The sequence below is a fragment of the Bombyx mori genome, chromosome 10 (genome assembly GCF_030269925.1).
Source record: "Bombyx mori chromosome 10, ASM3026992v2".
Lineage (NCBI taxonomy): Eukaryota > Metazoa > Arthropoda > Insecta > Lepidoptera > Bombycidae > Bombyx > Bombyx mori.
The window spans coordinates 5,676,208-5,693,514 of NC_085116.1; the positions used below are offsets into that span (position 1 = coordinate 5,676,208).

General features: G+C 42.0%; 1 protein-coding gene across 4 annotated transcripts in view; it reads right to left on the bottom strand.

Moving 5' to 3' along the window:
- Nucleotides 1-17,307, bottom strand: part of LOC101739650 (gamma-aminobutyric acid receptor subunit delta) — a 53,454-nt gene that overhangs the window by 21,803 nt on the left and 14,344 nt on the right. For 3 of the 4 annotated variants that reach the window (XM_021350805.3, XM_012693947.4, XM_012693948.4), the window contains exon 2: nucleotides 320-387. In XM_021350805.3, the coding sequence (XP_021206480.1) occupies nucleotides 320-374 (55 nt within the window). In that variant the 5' untranslated portion in view covers nucleotides 375-387. The remainder of the gene's footprint in view (nucleotides 1-319; nucleotides 388-17,307) is intronic. The other variant, XM_062670499.1, reaches the window with a different exon arrangement.

The following is a 17,307-nucleotide window of genomic DNA, read 5'->3' on the forward strand; positions in this document are numbered from 1 at the left end:
ATAACGCCATCTTGTTGTGTCTTTAAAGCGGTTAGTTGCTCTCAATTAAGAAAAATTGTTTTATTATTCGCCAATAGATGTCGGGAAGGGTTGATTATTGAAAACACGAATAAAACAACATTTTCTGAAAATAAATCGTAGCTAGATCGATTTATCGCCCCCGAAATCACCTGTATACTAAATTTTATGAAAATCGTTGGGGCCGTTTCCGAGATTCAGATTATATAGGTATATATTAATATATGTGAATTGCTCGTTTAAAGGTATAAGATGATAGCACTAATTTTATTATAAGAAAAAAAAAAGCGAATACACATACCTGGTGGAATGTTTCTATTGTAGTCTGTTGGAACTTGGTACGAATGCTGATCCATATACAGGATCTGGCTGAAAAAAAGTTACAAGAAATTAAACACCAACATTCGGCTATAAGGCATATTCTTTACCCCGTCCCTTGTTGCACTATCAATCAAACCTTAGATTGATACATAGAGCAAAGTTTGACTGTGAATTTTTTTCCCTACCTATCCGCTGGCAGTCTAAGGGGCTATTCCTGCTAAGCACGGACGGGTAAATGAGCTCACGGGCTCAACCTGAGAGAATTTGCCAACATTAGCTAGAGCATTAGTTTTAAATTATAGCTTTTAAAATTCAAATATCAAGAACAGCATTATTTCCCAAGATATATTTCATAATACTAGAGGTCCCGCAGTAGACGAAATTCGACTATAATTAATTGAAATTTTATAATAAGTTTGTACACTATTATGATTGTATTTTATACTTCTATAATCACAAATTTTGCCAAGGCTACACTATAAAAAAAAATATTAATAAAGACAAACAATATTTGATCTATTCTCAATTTGACCACAGACGTCAAGAACAAAAGTTTGACAATAAATAGAATGCATGCGTGTGTGCGTCAAATACATGGTATGTAGTGTGTGTAATGTTTTCTTTATTGATGTAATGTATCTTTTATGCATAATTAAAAAAAAAATTAGCATTGTGTGTTCTTCTCTATATTCTTTATAAGTGTGGAAAATTTCATACTCCTCCGTCCTCGCAATTTTCGTAAAAAGGGATACAAAGTTTTTGCTTCACGTATTAATATATAGAAATCACAATTAATTGCTTGAGGTACATCGTTCTAGAAGCTGTTCTTTTGCTACTAAGCCGAAACGTTATCGTTTTTCTATAAAAGACACGAAGATAGTAACATGCGTTTGCTCAGATTGTACCGATCCGAATATCTTTAAATATTCAATTAAAGGAAAGCACTCCGTATAAATTTTCAAAGAGAAAACTTCAATTGAAGTGGAATGCAAAGCGAAACGTAATTAGATTTTTATTTTTTTAATTACGCTTTTATTAGCTTCAGACGTATGTATGTATGTTTGTAACGGAATCTTTGAACATGATTTTGACCCCCTTCAAAACTTCGGATTAACTCGAAATTTGGTATACTTATTAAGGATCGATGACAATTAATAATAATAAAAAATTGAAAATGAAATAAAAATTGAAAAATAAATAACAGTTTAAAAAAACTAATAAAATACGCTTTTATAGAAAATCCAACTAAAAAATAGAAAATAAATTTGAATTAAAAATAGTGTAAGAAAAAATGATTTTATTGTAAAGAAAGCGTGGGGTGCTTGGTATAAGTAGTTATAAATATTTATGGCATAAGTAGTTATAAATATTTATGGTATAAGTTGTTATAAATATTTTATGAATATTACTACTTACTTACAATAAAATAATTTTTCTTACACTATTTTTAATTCAAATTTATTTTCTATTTTTTAGTTGGATTTTCTATAAAAGCGTATTTTGTTAGTTTTTTAAACTATTCTTTATTTTTACTTCCACGTTTATTTTTAGGTATTCTTCGGCGTTAAGCCTTGAGTGAAACAGAAGCCGTCAGAGGATCTTACATGCCAATATTCTATCTTCTATTTTTGAAATAATACGGGCACAAAACTCCAACCTCTTTCAACTGCTTTTTACATTTTTATAATGTTTAGGTAGATGTATGAGCTCAGGGCCCACCTGGTGTTTGTTGGTTACCATACTGCGTAACAAGAGGTTCAACTCTTCAATTTTGTTTTAATAATAACAACAGCATCTTTCAAACCGGGCTGGAAGATGGTAACAACACTTTCGGGCTTCCCTATCAACTTCTAAAGCCTTCTTGAGTAACTACGACTATTTCTTCTATAATATAAAACTCTACTCTTATTATTATGAAATAGAAGTTTTGAGGGTAGTTTAGAAATTTTGCCAACTACATAGAGTTTAACATTTTATTTATTTATTGCTTAGATGGTTACTGGAGCCCATAGATATTTACAACGTAAATGCGCCACCCACCTTGAGATGTAAGTTGTAAGGTCTCAGTATAGTTACAACGGCTGCCCCACCCTTCAAGCCGAAGCCCATTAATGCTTCACGGCAGAAATAGGAGGGATGGTCCTACCACCAGTAATTACGCAAATTATAATTTTGCGGGTTTGATTTTTATCACACGATGTTATTCCTTCACAGTGGAAGTCGGTCGATTGATCGTGAACATTTTTTAAGTACGTATTTCATTAGAAAAATTTATACCCGCCTGCGGGATTCGAACACCGTTGCATCGCTCTATACGAATGCACCGGACGTCTTATCCTTTAAGCCACGACGACTTCCATGTAGGCATGTTGACTGCCATGTAGGTCACCGGCGCCCTACGCACTGAAGTAGTTATATCGATTTATGTTATAACCACCTGGATTGCCTAACTTTACCTTCTTTTGTTTGTTAATGTATGTTTTAGTCTTTTAGGTCTCTTAGAAATAGATTCATTCTCAGTATCTTCGGTTTCGTCTTTCCCAAAGTCTACTAATTATTCTAGCGCCTTAGTACGAGGATTGAAGAGAAAAATCGACATAATTACTGCGCAACATAGGGCACCAGTGATCTTCATGGCAGTCAACGTGTTAATGTTAGTGCAAGGAGTCGTTGTAAAATGTTAGAAAAAAAAATCCGCTTTAAAAGCACTGATTTGAATCTCAACAATTTAGTTCGAATCTTGGCATCTAATTTAATTTATCGTAAATTATAAAGTTAACTTATTTTAGTTGAAAGTAATGCAATTACCCGCGAAGGCTGCGTCGCGATGCGCTAATGGATTAAACTGACGCAAGCCAAGTTAAAGCCTCTGATAAAAATAGGGCGTCTTACAAAGGATAACTAGCCTGTTATCTTATTGTTTTAAATAAGTTAATTAACTTATTCAAACAATGGATTATATTTATGACCTAATATGGCATCTTACATGCCTAGTGTGCTGACAGCTACGCATTTAGCTTCACAAGCTTCATATTTAGCACTGGTGTCAGTTATGCCAAATAATTATTGTACATAATGTTCATCAATAACTTTTCAAAGATGTAGGAAAAGCGCTACGTAATAAAATCAATCTCAAATCAACATGTACGAGTATTATCTAAGCATAATTATTGGAATTATGTTATGGTCTCCTTAAGCTGGTCTCTATTATAATTGTGATTTTTCTTTTTGATCTTCGATGAGACTTTAAATCGCCACAATCTTATATGGCATGTCCCTTTTCAAACGAGATTTAGAGCAAGTCCTCAGCAATAGGCAGCTTCTTAGCTGTGCTGGCAATGCTAATGTCAATAAGTCACGGTAACCAGTCACCATTCGATGGGTCGTATTGTCTAAAAGTTTTCTCCACATACCGTCCTGTCGATAACAGTCTACAGTAATAGTGGGAGAGTACATAGTTATCGTATTTACCTTCGTGGGCAATGAGGGCTCATGGCAAGTTCCTACAACGATGCTATCTATTCAGTTTGAAGGGCCAAGATAACAGTACATAACATAAGGCAACAGCAATCGCGTGCCTAACATACCGATCTTGTTTACAGAGCAAGTTATGAAGAATCAAAATGAGGTCAATGTCACGTAAATAATGAGGCTACCAAGTAAAGCAAAGCACATATCGTGACCGTAGCACGAAACCGTCAATCAATTAAAAGTGATTAGTTAAGGGAGAGCTTTAAGAAATCGTTATTATATCGGATTTTTATTTTTTATTTTTTTATTGCCCTTGTAGGCAGACGAGCATACGGCCCACCTGATGGTGAGTGGTTACCGCCGCTCATGGACTTCAGCAATGCCAGGGGCAGAGCCAAGCCGCTGCCTACCGCTTAATACTCTCCACAAGCCTCGTTTGAAGAAGGACATGTCATAGCGCTCGGGAAACACCGTGGAGGGGAGCTCATTCCATAGCCGGATGGTACGTGGCAAAAAAGACCTCTGGAAACGCACTGTGGATGACCGCAGTGGCTCCAGGTAGTATGGATGAACTCTACTCCGGTGGCGGGCGGTGCGATGGTAAAAACGAGATGCCGGTATCATCTCGAACAATTCCTCAGAGCACTCCCCATGGAACATACGGTACAAAATACAGAGGGAATCGAAGTCCCTCCGCAGACCCAGAGGTTCCAAACGATCCGTGATAGAAGAATTATATGTTTATAGATCACGCTAATACAGAAATTTTCATCTTTTTTTTAGATATTAATATAATAGATACTATTTATCGTATTTCAAAGTTATCAATCCGGGGTTTTGGTTTTTTATTGCTTAGATGGGTGGATGAGCTCACGGCCCACCTGGTGTTATGTAGTTACCGGAGCCCATAGACATGACACCTTGAGACATGAGTTCTAAGGTCTCACTTGTAACAGTACAATGGCTGCCCCGCCCTTCAAACCGAAACGCATTACTGCTTTACGGCAGAAACAGGCAGGATGGCGGTACCTACCCGTGCGAACTCACAAGACGTGCTACCATCAGTAATTACGCAAATTATAATTTTGCGGGTTTGATTTTTATTACACGATGTTATTCCTTCAGTATGGAAGTCAATCGTAAACATTTCTTAAGTGCGTATTTCATTAGAAAAATTGGTACCCGCCTGCGGTATTCGAACACCGGTGCATCGCTAGATACGAATGCACCGGACGTCTTATTCCTTAGGCCACGACGACTTCCTAGCAATTATTATATCCGGGTAATTGCGGTAGCATGCATTATGAGCGCGTAAGGGTAGAGACACATATGTTCTGCCTATTTTTGCCGGGAAGCAGTAGTGAATTACTATGTGAGGATTGGAACAGCTGTTAAACACTACGATAGGGGCTTTCGATAAGTCCTAATGTGAATAATCACATCCGCACTGCCATGTTCGGTCTATCAGCTCCGGTAACTATTTGTGTGTATGAAGACATCGTGGTCTAAAGGATAAGACGTTCGGTGCTCTCGTGGTGAGCGATGCATCGGTGTTCGAATCCCAGGCGGGTACCAATTAATCTAATGAAATATGTACTCAACAAATTTTCACGATTGACTTCCACGGTGAAGGAATAACATCGTGTAATAAAAATCAAACCCGCAAAATTATAATTTGCGTAATTACTGGTGGTAGGACCTCTTGTGAGTCCACGCGTCCATGCGTTTCGGTTTGAAGGATGGGGCAGCCGTTGTAACTATACTGAGATCTTAGAACTTCTATCTCAAGATGGGTGGCACATTTACGTTGTAGATGTCTATGGGCTCCAGTAACCATTTAACACCAGGTGGGCTGTGAGTTCGTCCACCCATCTAAGCAATAGAAAAAAAAAATTATCACTAAATGAGCAGTGAGCTCCTTGTAAATGGTAGTTTAGAATAAAAAACGTAAGCCTGAAGTTAAAAATCAATAATTTTCGCTGGTCCCTATCTACAAATATTATGTAACTATACCTATCACAAGTAAAATACCTAATGTGTTCTTTTATTGTTACAAGATTAATATTTGTAAAGGAATTTCTCGAAATTTAGTTCGAGAATTTCAGTTACTTTAACTTGGTTCCAAGCATCAGGTGGTACGACCATTAGATGCTTTTCACGACAAACATGAATTATTTAATGCGAAAGACATTACATTTTTATTATAGTTTCAGTGTCTGGATTTTAATCGTGCTGCAGCCATAGTTTTTAATGACATAACAAATAATCAATAATGACATAACCTATCAATATTCTAGTGCCGAAGACTTATAATTTTAGAATTCAGTGAAATTGAGATTACTACGAGAAATTGCTTCATAAACTAAGTCAAACCCCAAAAAGAAACAAATCAACAAATGAATTCAGTATCATTACCACATCCGAAGAGCTAATTCATATAAAGTTTTGGTGGTAGGGTCTTGCAAACCTGCACAAGTAGATATCTCCACCGCGATTATTTCTGCGGCGAAGCAGTAACGTGTTCCAGTTTGAATGGTGGGGCAGCCGTTGTACTATAGGACTGAAGCTTAGAACGTATGTATCTAGGTGGCGGCATTTAGGTTTTGAAATCTTTGGACGTAACCAGTTCTTTTTTTTTTTTTTTTTTTTTTTTTTTATGATTGAAAGTTTACTGGTGGCCCGAAGGCCTTTCCAGTTTCACCAGGACAGGTGGGCGAGCAAAGGCTCAGCCAAGAGGGGTGGGATTTGCTAACAACTGCCCGAGCGCCTCCGAAGGAGACCTAACAACTCAAGAGCAATTGTTTCGCGAATGAATCTACTACCGGATCGGAATCGCGACCCGCTGAGAAGATCCGGCGAGAAACTCAGCGGGCTGATGCATGGGTTAGGTTGCACGTCGACCTCTTTGTCGAGTTCGACGAGTACGGTTACCGGGGTCCCTAAGCCTGCCCCTAGTATTAGAGCTGAAGGCATCTAATGCAAAGGTTATTGGATCTGATGGATCCGTAAGGACGTGTCTAGGGCGTCGACGGTGACTGGCTCCTGCATGATCAGGATTCGGGGAGTAGTCAGCGGCGGCAACGATAAGGCGATTATCATGACGCATAGCCTTATCGAAGTATCGTTCCGACGCTGACTTCATGTATTTCCGAATTGATTCGAGGCCCAGGTCGTCGTGTAGGTCAACGTTCCTCACGAACCACGGAGCCCCGACAGCTAACCTGCAAAAGCGGGATTGTAGGGATTGGAGGGTGTCTATGTGTGTGCGGGCCGCGTGAGCGAACACCACACTCGCGTAAGTCATGACGGGCCTTATGCAAGTTTTGTAAAGTGTCACCTTGTTCCGAAGGGACATTTTACTCCGCTTACAGATCATGGGGTAGAGTCTACCGAGAATAAACGCGGCACGGTCACGGACTGATTTTATATGCGGGCGGAATGTCATCGATGCATCCAGGGTAACGCCCAGGTACTTGACCTTCCTGGCCCAGGGTATGGGTTGTCTAAAGAGAGTAATCGGGGGTGTGAGATTCCTCCTCCTAATCCGGGAGGAAATCCGTGTGGAGCTTCCCCTCTGAAATAGCACCGCAGTACTTTTCGCTGGGTTGATGTCTATGCGCCATTTTCGGAACCACTGTCCTAGGGCTAGGGCTGCGCTCTGAAGCTTCTTCGCGATTAGGGACTTATTTCTACTAGAATAGTAAACAGTCGTGTCGTCGGCGAATAAAGCTAAATGGGTCGGCGGCGACCGGGGAATATCGTTGACGAATAAGCTAAATAGGAGGGGTGAGAGGACAGAGCCTTGCGGGACTCCAGCTGTGAGAGGTCGTGGGGAGGAGCGGGTTCCCTCGACTCGATATCGAAAAGAGCGGTTCGACAAGAAGTCCCGTATGATGAGCACGAGACTATCCGGCACGCCCATGTTGAATAGTTTGAAAATCAAACCATTGTGCCAGACTTTGTCGAACGCTTTTGCGACGTCGAAGAAGAGAGCTCCCGTGTATAACGGTTTTGGTCGATTAAGCCCCACAAGAATGTGCTCCGTGAGGCGGTGCACCTGTTGAACGCATGAGTGATTTGTACGGAATCCGAATTGTTCATCGATAAGAATGCCCTTGGATGAGACGAAGTCTCTGAGGCGTTTGTAGAGCAGACGCTCATACAGTTTGCCTAGAGACATGAGGAGGCTAATCGGGCGGTAGCTCGTCGGATGATTTTTTGGTTTACCGGGTTTATGTATGCCGATAACGTCCGCTTCTTTCCACACCGCGGGAAAGATACAGTTCGCCATAGCGGCATTGAAAATAGATGCCAACATCACGATGAGTTGGACGGGTAGAAGTTTAATAACGCGGTTGGATATACCGTCGGAACCGGGAGCCTTGCGAGGACGTAGGTCTTTGATCAAGTCTTTAACTTCCATCGGGGTGACGGGTGGTAACGCATCAGAGGGTGGCAAGGAGGCTCTGCGTTCTACCTCACTGTCTACTAATTCTACATGAACAGGGTCCACGGATTGAGTGCTGGGCGTGCACTGGGTTTGCAATGTATCGGCCAGCAGCTTTGCTTTTTCGTCATCATCGAACGCCGCGAGTCGGCCTGAGGGGCCTACGAGGGGGGGCATAGTTACTACCGTATCCGATTTGAGAGTACGAGCTAAGCGGTAGTAAGACCTTTGGGAGGGCGCGAGTCCTTCTAAGAAATCAGACCATCTGGCATCTCGGACTTCGGCGATGCGAGACTTTACGTCGCGTTGTAGGGCACGCATTCGAATACGATTTTCCGCGGTAGGATACCTGTCGTAGGCGCGTATCGAGGCGTTCTTAGCTCTAAGGAGTTCCCTAATATCGTCGGACAATTTGAAGCGGTGAAGGAAGTCCTCCGCTACAACTTGTTTCGATGACCTATCTAATGTCGAGGTGATGTGTGACGTTAAGATGTCTATGGCTTCAGCGGTATCCTGAGGAGACGGGATAGAGTCCGGGTTAAACGGGAGCGATGGTGGATCAGATTCAGCCAGGCTGATGCCCAGCGTGTGCCAATCCACCACAGTCCTCGTGATGGGAACGGAATCGGGAGCGCGACCGAGCTTCATAACGACGGGACGGTGGTCTGAATCTAACTCTGAAACTACTTCGATCGAGTGTAAGCGCAGAGTTACGTTTTTTAATAACGCTATGTCGAGTATATCCGGGCGATGCGCGATATTTAGCGGGTAGTGAGTCGGGGTTAGCGGAGCGACGATATCGAAAGCGAGATCATCGACTAACGCGTCAAGCCGCCTGCCATTCGGGGTTGTGGTGTGTGAGTTCCACCTGATGTGTTTACAATTTAGGTCGCCCGCCAGAATGACAGAGCTCCCCATACCGAGCAGCGCCTCGATATCACTGCTTAGAACGATCTTATCCGGTGGAAGATAAACGGACGCGATAACGATCGGCGCGTGTCCCGTCAGTGAGATTCGGCACACTGATGCTTCGATATTAGCGAGCGCGGGAAGATCGAGCGGGACGCAATGCAGGGCTCTTCTATAGTAAATGACGGTACCACCACCACGGGCAGAGAGCCTGTCGTTCCTGACCATGTTATAGTTCGCGATTTTAGGGTCACGGCGCGCGGGCTTAAGTAGGGTCTCCTGCACTAAAAAGATATCAATTTGGTGGTCACGCAAAAAGTCAGAAACCTGATCACGTTGATTTGCGAGACCGTAAGCGTTAAAAAATCCTATCGTTACGGATAGGGGCTTTATTCTACTTATATACGCCATTGATTACCGGCGGAGTGAGGGGAGGACGTACGTATTTAATGACGCGTATACGTCGGCGTATTCCTGCACAACGGCGATAAAGTGTTGTGCAGTGGAGGCAGCGCGAATGGCGTCGCCCAAAGCGTTGACGCGCTCAAAGTTGATCGACTGAAAGAAGTCGATCGCTAAAGCGAGATTGTCGGACGCGGTCGGAGGGCAAGTCGCGGGAGAGGGACGAGTCGCGGGGGCGGGACGAATCGCGGAGGAGGGAGTTGTAGCCGTGTTCGTGTACGGCAGCGGTTTTGCCCAGGCCGAGACACTGGGCACCGCCGCCGGAACGAACGCTGGCTTAGCCTGCGACGCAGAGGGTGCCGAGGCTTTGATGTCTGGGCCGGAAGCTCGGAGGCGGTTTTGGCGGGCGACGCGGCGATTTATTTTAGGGGCTCGGGGGCAACCACGGTAATTCGCGGGGTGACCCTGTGTTCGACACAGGACGCAGCTAGGCGGTTCCGTCGCGGTTTTTTGATCGCGAGCGCAGAGGGCCGTGGCGTGATCGCCCAAACACTTAACACATCGGGGGCGCGCGTGACAGTTACGGGAAGAGTGCCCGTACAATTGACAGTTATGGCACTGGCTAGGAGTGCCTTTTTTATGGGGGGCTTCGACAGCGATACCAGAGAGCCTACAGACGGTCTGTGTGTTAAAGATTTTCTTACCCTCGGGGGTAGGCTGGAAAGCGACTAGAACCATATTATATGGCTCCCTACCGCGACCGGTGTGCATACGGTGCACAGAATTCACTGGTAGGCCTTGTTCTAACAGGTCGGCTTTTACGAGCTCTACATCTAACTCTTTAGGGATTCCGCGTATTACAACGCGGAGTTCGCGCTCCTCCTGGAGCGTATACGTATGGAAACTTATACGCTCCTTACGGAGGTAAGAAGAGAGGGCCCTATGGTCGTCGGGTGTTTGAACCTTAATTTGAATGCCGTTCGCGAGGTTACGGGCATTCGTGAAATTTATATTTTTGGCCTTAAGGGCCAGGCAAACTCGATCCCAAGCTGCCTTCTCCTGAAGGATAACCGGGGGAGGGGTCTGGGTTTTATTTTGTGCCACCGGACGCGGCGACGGAGTGGCACGGGCTGGGGGCGCAACGGGAGTCTGAGGGCGGGGGCGCGACGCGTTCACGGCTTTGCTAATTTTAGCGGCCGCGGGAGCTCGAGACTCCGCGGCACGCTTCTTACCCTTCTGTACCAGGGTGAATCCATCCGTCGATGAGGCGGGGGCGAGGTCGACCTCCATGTCCGAGTCAGAGTCGGAGCACGAGGAGGCGGGTGCAGGCGACCTACGAGCAAGTGTAGGTGTTTTAGAGGGCGCGACGGAGGCCGCGGATGATCGCTCAGCTGAAACGATGGTCACGGCGGACGACGCAGCAGCTTTTCTCGCCAGTATAGGCGACACGGGAGCGGCAGGCACGACAGAGGCTGCGGTGCTCAATGCAGAAGCTCTGCACGCAGGTACAGGCGACGCAGGAGCAGCGAGCGCGGCGGAGTCCTCGAGAGGGCTCGCAGTGTGATTGGCCTTGAAGGCCAAAAACTCCGAGGCGAGCTGTGGGTGGCGAAGTCGGAGGAATTCCGCGAATACAGCGTCCATGATCGCTGAGTACCCAGGTGGGGCGGCCCCGGGTCTTGAAAACACTCGCCTTGCGGCGAGGCCCCAACTTCTCGGACCTGAGCGGTTCTATTGAACACAGGTGGCAATGCGGCGCGATTACTACAGGACAAAGAAAAAGCACAACAAAACAGAAATTACGAAAAGAAACAAAACAAATAAATACTTGCAGGAAACCACTTTGTCGGCAGATGTACCACGAACACAGAAACAACAAAAGGAAACAAAACAAATAAAAACTTCCAGAAAGAGCACTTAGTCGGCAGATGTACCACAAACACAGGCCGCGCGAACAATGGCCGGGCTAACAAAAGCCGGGCGAACAAAGACCGGGCGATCGAGTGGACGATGAGCACGTCCGCACGTGACGGGTGCCTCTATCGGAATGACGTAACCAGTTCACACCACCAGGGTTTAATAGCTCATTCACCCGTATAAGGACTAAAAAACAAATGTTATAAATATTTTATTGGAATTCAATCATTAGAATCTTGTGACTAGTAATAAAAAAAAATTGCGGTATTTAAAATTATGGCATTTAAGTAACTGCTCTAAATACGGTACATTTATTTATATCAACTAGTGGTCTGTAGTCGAAATTAGACTATAATTAATTGAAATTATACATAGCTTTGAAAATTATTATGTTCTATTATGGAAGACTATCATACTTCTATAATCACAGATTTCGCCAAGACTATACTATAGACAAATATTAATAAAGATAAACAATATTAATCTTTTCTCATTTTGACCACAGATTTTAATGCAATGACAAAAGTTTGACAGTAAATAAAGGGTATTTATATATGTGTGTGTGTCATCTTGCATCATCTGAGGCGGAGATAAAGGAACTTCTGGACAGATTAGATGCTATAAGCCTAAGCATGGGACTATCAATAAACAAAAGCAAGACCAAGCTGCTAGTCGTAGACGTAGAATACGAGGCCGTAGACCAGTTTTTCTACCTTGGTTCTATGATCACGGATAAGGGGAGCTGTGAGCCTGAAATACGCCGACGTATTGGAATGGCTAAAACAGCTATGACGCAGTTGAGTAAAGTTTGGAAAGATCGTAACATTTCGAATAGAACCCAAATACATCTTGTGCACTCACTGGTCTTTCCAATCGCTGTCTATGGAGCAGAAACATGGACCACAAAAGTAGCTGACCGAAACAGAGTTGATGCTTTTGAAATGTGTTGTTGGCGCCGCCTATTAAGGATTCCATGGACAGCCCACCGCACGAACATCTCGGTCCTACATCAGCTTAAAATGGAGAACGCTCAACGCCTGTCTGCCACCTGTCTGCAACGCATAATGCGCTACTTTGGCCACGTTGCCCGTAGAGGTTTAGACAACTTGGAACGTCTGATGGTCACTGGAAAAGTAGAAGGAAAACGTCCTAGAGGCCGGAGCCCCTAACGTTGGTCCGACCAGATCTCCGAGCAAACCAGCGGACCACTGAGCGCTGCACTACACCAGGCAACTGACCGGAACCGATGGAGGCTGGCAGTCGACAAGCTGAAACGGAGTCACGATCCTCAGCAATGAGGGAGCGATGGAGAAGAAGAAGTGTGTCAAATACATGGTAGTGTGTGTAATGTTTTTTTATTGAATTAATGTATTAAAAATGCCATAACTTTTAAAAAATATTAGCATTTTGCACTCCTCTATGTTCTCTATAAGTGTGAGAAATTTCAAACTCCTCCGTCCGCGCAATTTGCGTATACCTAAAGGGGTACAAAGTTTATGCTTCACGTATTAATATATACCTATAGATATAAGTACATAAATCTGAACGATTAGGTTACTGAAAGCGTCTTTCGAATTAATTCCAGAAGGTCACCGCGTAATCTGGTTCGCATCAGTAAACTTGAGATCTGTTTGATAGCACTCTTGCACCGCTGACAATGATCCCGGGCGACAGTCGGCACTTGGCTGGCTTCCAGAACGTCTGCCGAGCTGCTGGCCGCGTTGTATGTATCTATGACATCGTGCATACAACAATAACAATATATTGCTCGTTTTATTTGCAAAGGTAAAGTGACGAGTTTGAAACTATACTTATTTTGTCCTGCGGTTGTGTACCTACTTATTAAAGACCATTTTAATTTATGAAGGTACCAATTTTATGGAACCGGATTTAAAAAAAAACATTTTTATTGATAAGATTGGCAATGGGCCCACCTGGTGTTAAGTGGTTAACAGAGCCCATAGACAGTAACAACGTCAATGCCGCCACCTACTTTGAGACATGAGGTCTAAACCTTAGTTTTATAGTAAACAGTTGCCACGCTGTTCAAACTGAAACACATTACTTCTTCACAGCAGAAATAGACAGAGCGTTGGTACCTATCTACCCGTGCGTTCTCGCAATACGCCCATAGATCAGTAAATACCTAAATTTTCATCATAATTTAAACTCAATAATAATTGGTTTCAGTATATTTTCCAAGGCATCTCAAAGCTCGTTAAGCCACTTCAGTCTACAAGACACAAAATTAATGTGACGTGTCCGAGAATTACATTTTCTGCTGAATCAATTTTCTTTAGCTAAATGTTGCGCCATAAACCGTTGCGTCATACCGCATATAAACTCGCGTGATCCACTAGCTCCGTGAAATTTGCTAACATCAATAATACGATTTAAAAAATCACTGTTACGTTTTCTGTTCAAAAGTACTTTCTTAGTTTTAAGTTAGAAGTGAATTTTTTTATTGCTTAGATGGGTGGACTAGCTGACAGCCCACCTGGTGTTAAGTGGTCACTGGAGCCCATAAACATCTACAACGTAAATGCGCCACCCACCTAGAGATATAAGTTCTAAGGTTTCAGTAGGTATAGTTGCAATGGCTACCCCACCCTTCAAACCGAAACGCATTGTTGCTTCACGGAAGAAATAGGCGGGGTGGTGGTACCGACCCGTGCGGACTCACAAGAGGTCCTACCGCCAGTAAATACTGATAAATACGTCTTTAAAAAAAACGTTGCAATCGAAGGGACGTATTGTGATTTTTTTTCCATAAGAATAAAAACTCCTGGTATTCCATAATCAAGGTTCTATTTAGCTACATATTCTGGGACTGAGAGGCAATGTGTAGCATGCTATTACTTCTTCCTGTTCCTTCCGAGCCGATAGTGCCTTCGACGACTCCTTATTATACAAAAGCTGGTCATGTACTCCTCAAAAACTTCACTCTTTTTAATTATTACTGGATACATTCCTTTTTTTTTACAAGAACTAAACCCACTATTCTTTATATGAAATGTAGAATGTAATGTGTAATATTAAACGCTATAAATTGTCTGTCATTACAGCGTGTCACATCCGGTAATTCTTGGATCGTGTGACCGTTGAAAAACATACGATTTAAATTAGATGTCTAATAAAAATCTACAAGAAACGCACGTTGATTTGATGATAGTTTAAATATGATGACAGTTTACGAGATTATTGTTTTAGTTAATTATTGGAACGAAGTTCCTTATGGGACGATGCGGCGGGGTACCCTAACCGGGAAAAAAGTCCGTAACGTAAGATTTGTATTAGTAATGCGCACAGTGTACGACTTAACTTTGTAATAACGTACAAAAAATAACATATTTTTTTATCATTCATAGACCACGATTTCAGAGCGTTCGTTGGGCAATACACTAACTCTTATGCAAACAACCATGAATGAAGTGTACCACAATAAGTTCGCACGTTACCGAATGACCGTGGGTTGTTGCGAAATCTCCAGTTTTATTTTCTTTACATCTCGAAAAGAACTTAAAAATTAATATTTTTATAATAAGAAACTTCGTTCCTTTAATGTTGGTATCGTAAGGTTTGTTGTAAAATAACTATAAAAAATTAACGTGTTATAATTAAGACAATTTTCGGATTGCCAAGTAGCAACGTTGTTAGTGGGAGCAATGGCGTTAGTGGGGACGAGGCATATTAGAAACGGCGGAGAACGAAATAAAGGCGGTAGTCGAGAAAAAAAATGGTGCGCGTGCAACTTGGTGTACGTGAAAAAAATGAAACTTCTTGTGCGGTAAGTAGTATTGTTGTTTTCTTCATTTTTCATCCTAAAATCAAATTTCACTTGTGTGTGCTGTGTATAAGAGAACGACCTAGCGTGCTTTGTCCTTTCCCTTTCTCCCCGGTCGAGTGATTCGCGAGACGCTCTGTCTATTTTCTCATTCTCGCTCTTCCCAAATTGTATCTTTTCTCTCTAGCCGTAACGAATGGTTGCGAGTTAAATTTTACTCTCAATGCGCCTAAAGAGGTTTCACATAAAAAAAAAGTGGAAGGTTGCATGCTTTGTAGTGAGCGCTCACTTCAATATTTGTAAAACTGCAATTGCGAATAAGTCAGTACAGAATTAAGTAAATTACTGCAGCCTGTGTATTGTCCTGACTGGTGTAAGCGTAGTTACCAGAATCTTGTTCTATTTTCACGAGTCGTAGACATAATGGAAACTTCTTTTATGGTTTAATCTATTGTTGATTATTTTCATTTTATTAACTCCGACGTCTCAGTCGTCCCTGATCACGAAAATTATGAAGCATTCGAAATGCAACCAGTAAACGCGAAATAATAAAATCAAATTAAAACAATCGAAGTTTTTTTTATTTAAAGCTATTAAGATTTTTTTTACTTACTACAAATTTGTTACCTAGTATTCCCAAAAAGCATGAGGTTGAAGACTCAGTTGCATTGACATGACAGAAGTTCTAAACCTCAAACCAGAACGTACGTATTTTGCTGAAGAAATAGGCAGGTTCGTGATCAAATTCCACCACTAGAGCTCGAAACAGAAATTCGAAAGACAGTTGACTAAGAAATGAGCTGAAGAAACTAATGTGGGTGCTTGAACGTGGATTTGTCGAAGTAGTTTGAGGAGTATTTCACACTAAAAGCCAGAACGACAATTTTCATTACTAAATATCATTATCAATTATAATTATCATTATAACGACATCAAATATTTAGTACTTTTAAGTTATTATAGTTAAACTGATTACGAGTACCGTGCAGACCTCATTTTTAAGCATTAAGCTTTTGGAAGCTTTAACCTAAATATTTAACTAATGAAGGTAGTTCAAAAATACCTTATTCATATCTTAAACAATAACAAAAATTTACACGTAAAACAATTGAAATCATGCCGTATAATACGAGTGGACCAAATCTGATCGAGAGACAACATTTAGTTCATAATATTGGAACTTCATTCAGATGGCCCTACTTCAAATTCAAATTCAAAATCATTTATTTCAACTTAGATGTCAGCATAGCACACTTGTTGAATGTCAAAATATAAATAACAATGTTCACTCTACCACCGGTTTCAAAAAAAGCCACAGTCCTGAGAAGAACCGGCGAAACAAACTCGGCGGGCTTACAGTACTTACAGTAGTGCATTCCGAGATTATGCAATGATAACGTGCGTCACTAAAGACATAATTATCCATCTAGTTGTCTACATGTATCGAACGAACACGAAGCGTACTGGCTGCATCTATAGGTGTCCGAAGGGTTTATTTATATTTACGATTACCACGGCCGGCACCTCGATTTATATTTGGCTTATTAATGACGCAAATAGCTGTGATAAACGCGTTACATTTTGACGCGTCGCATGTCAAGCTATTGTTTAGCCTTATTGGCTCATCATTCGTGCATTCGTTGAACTTTGCTATAATATGCGAAAACTGAATCTTTTTTATTGGTGGTCTCCCTTAAAAGAAAGTTGTATGTTTAGACGTAAAATAAAAAGTAAGTTTGACGAATTAATAATGGTTCCTACATTTTTTTTAAATCATGAAACATTAAAAGGAGTAATATATATTGGTATAACGTTCCTTTTTCACGCGTGGTAACAATTATTTTTTCGACGCTATCAACAGCAGATAATCGTACTGTTATACAGCTAAATTAGAGACATGGTCAGGCCACTGCGTCAAGTTAAAAATTGTGCGTCAACACATACAAACAATTCTGTGCACTTCAGAAACGAAAAGAAAAAACAGTTATGAACTACGCAAACCAAGGTTAGTTAGGTAATCGTTAAAAGAAAATTATAACAG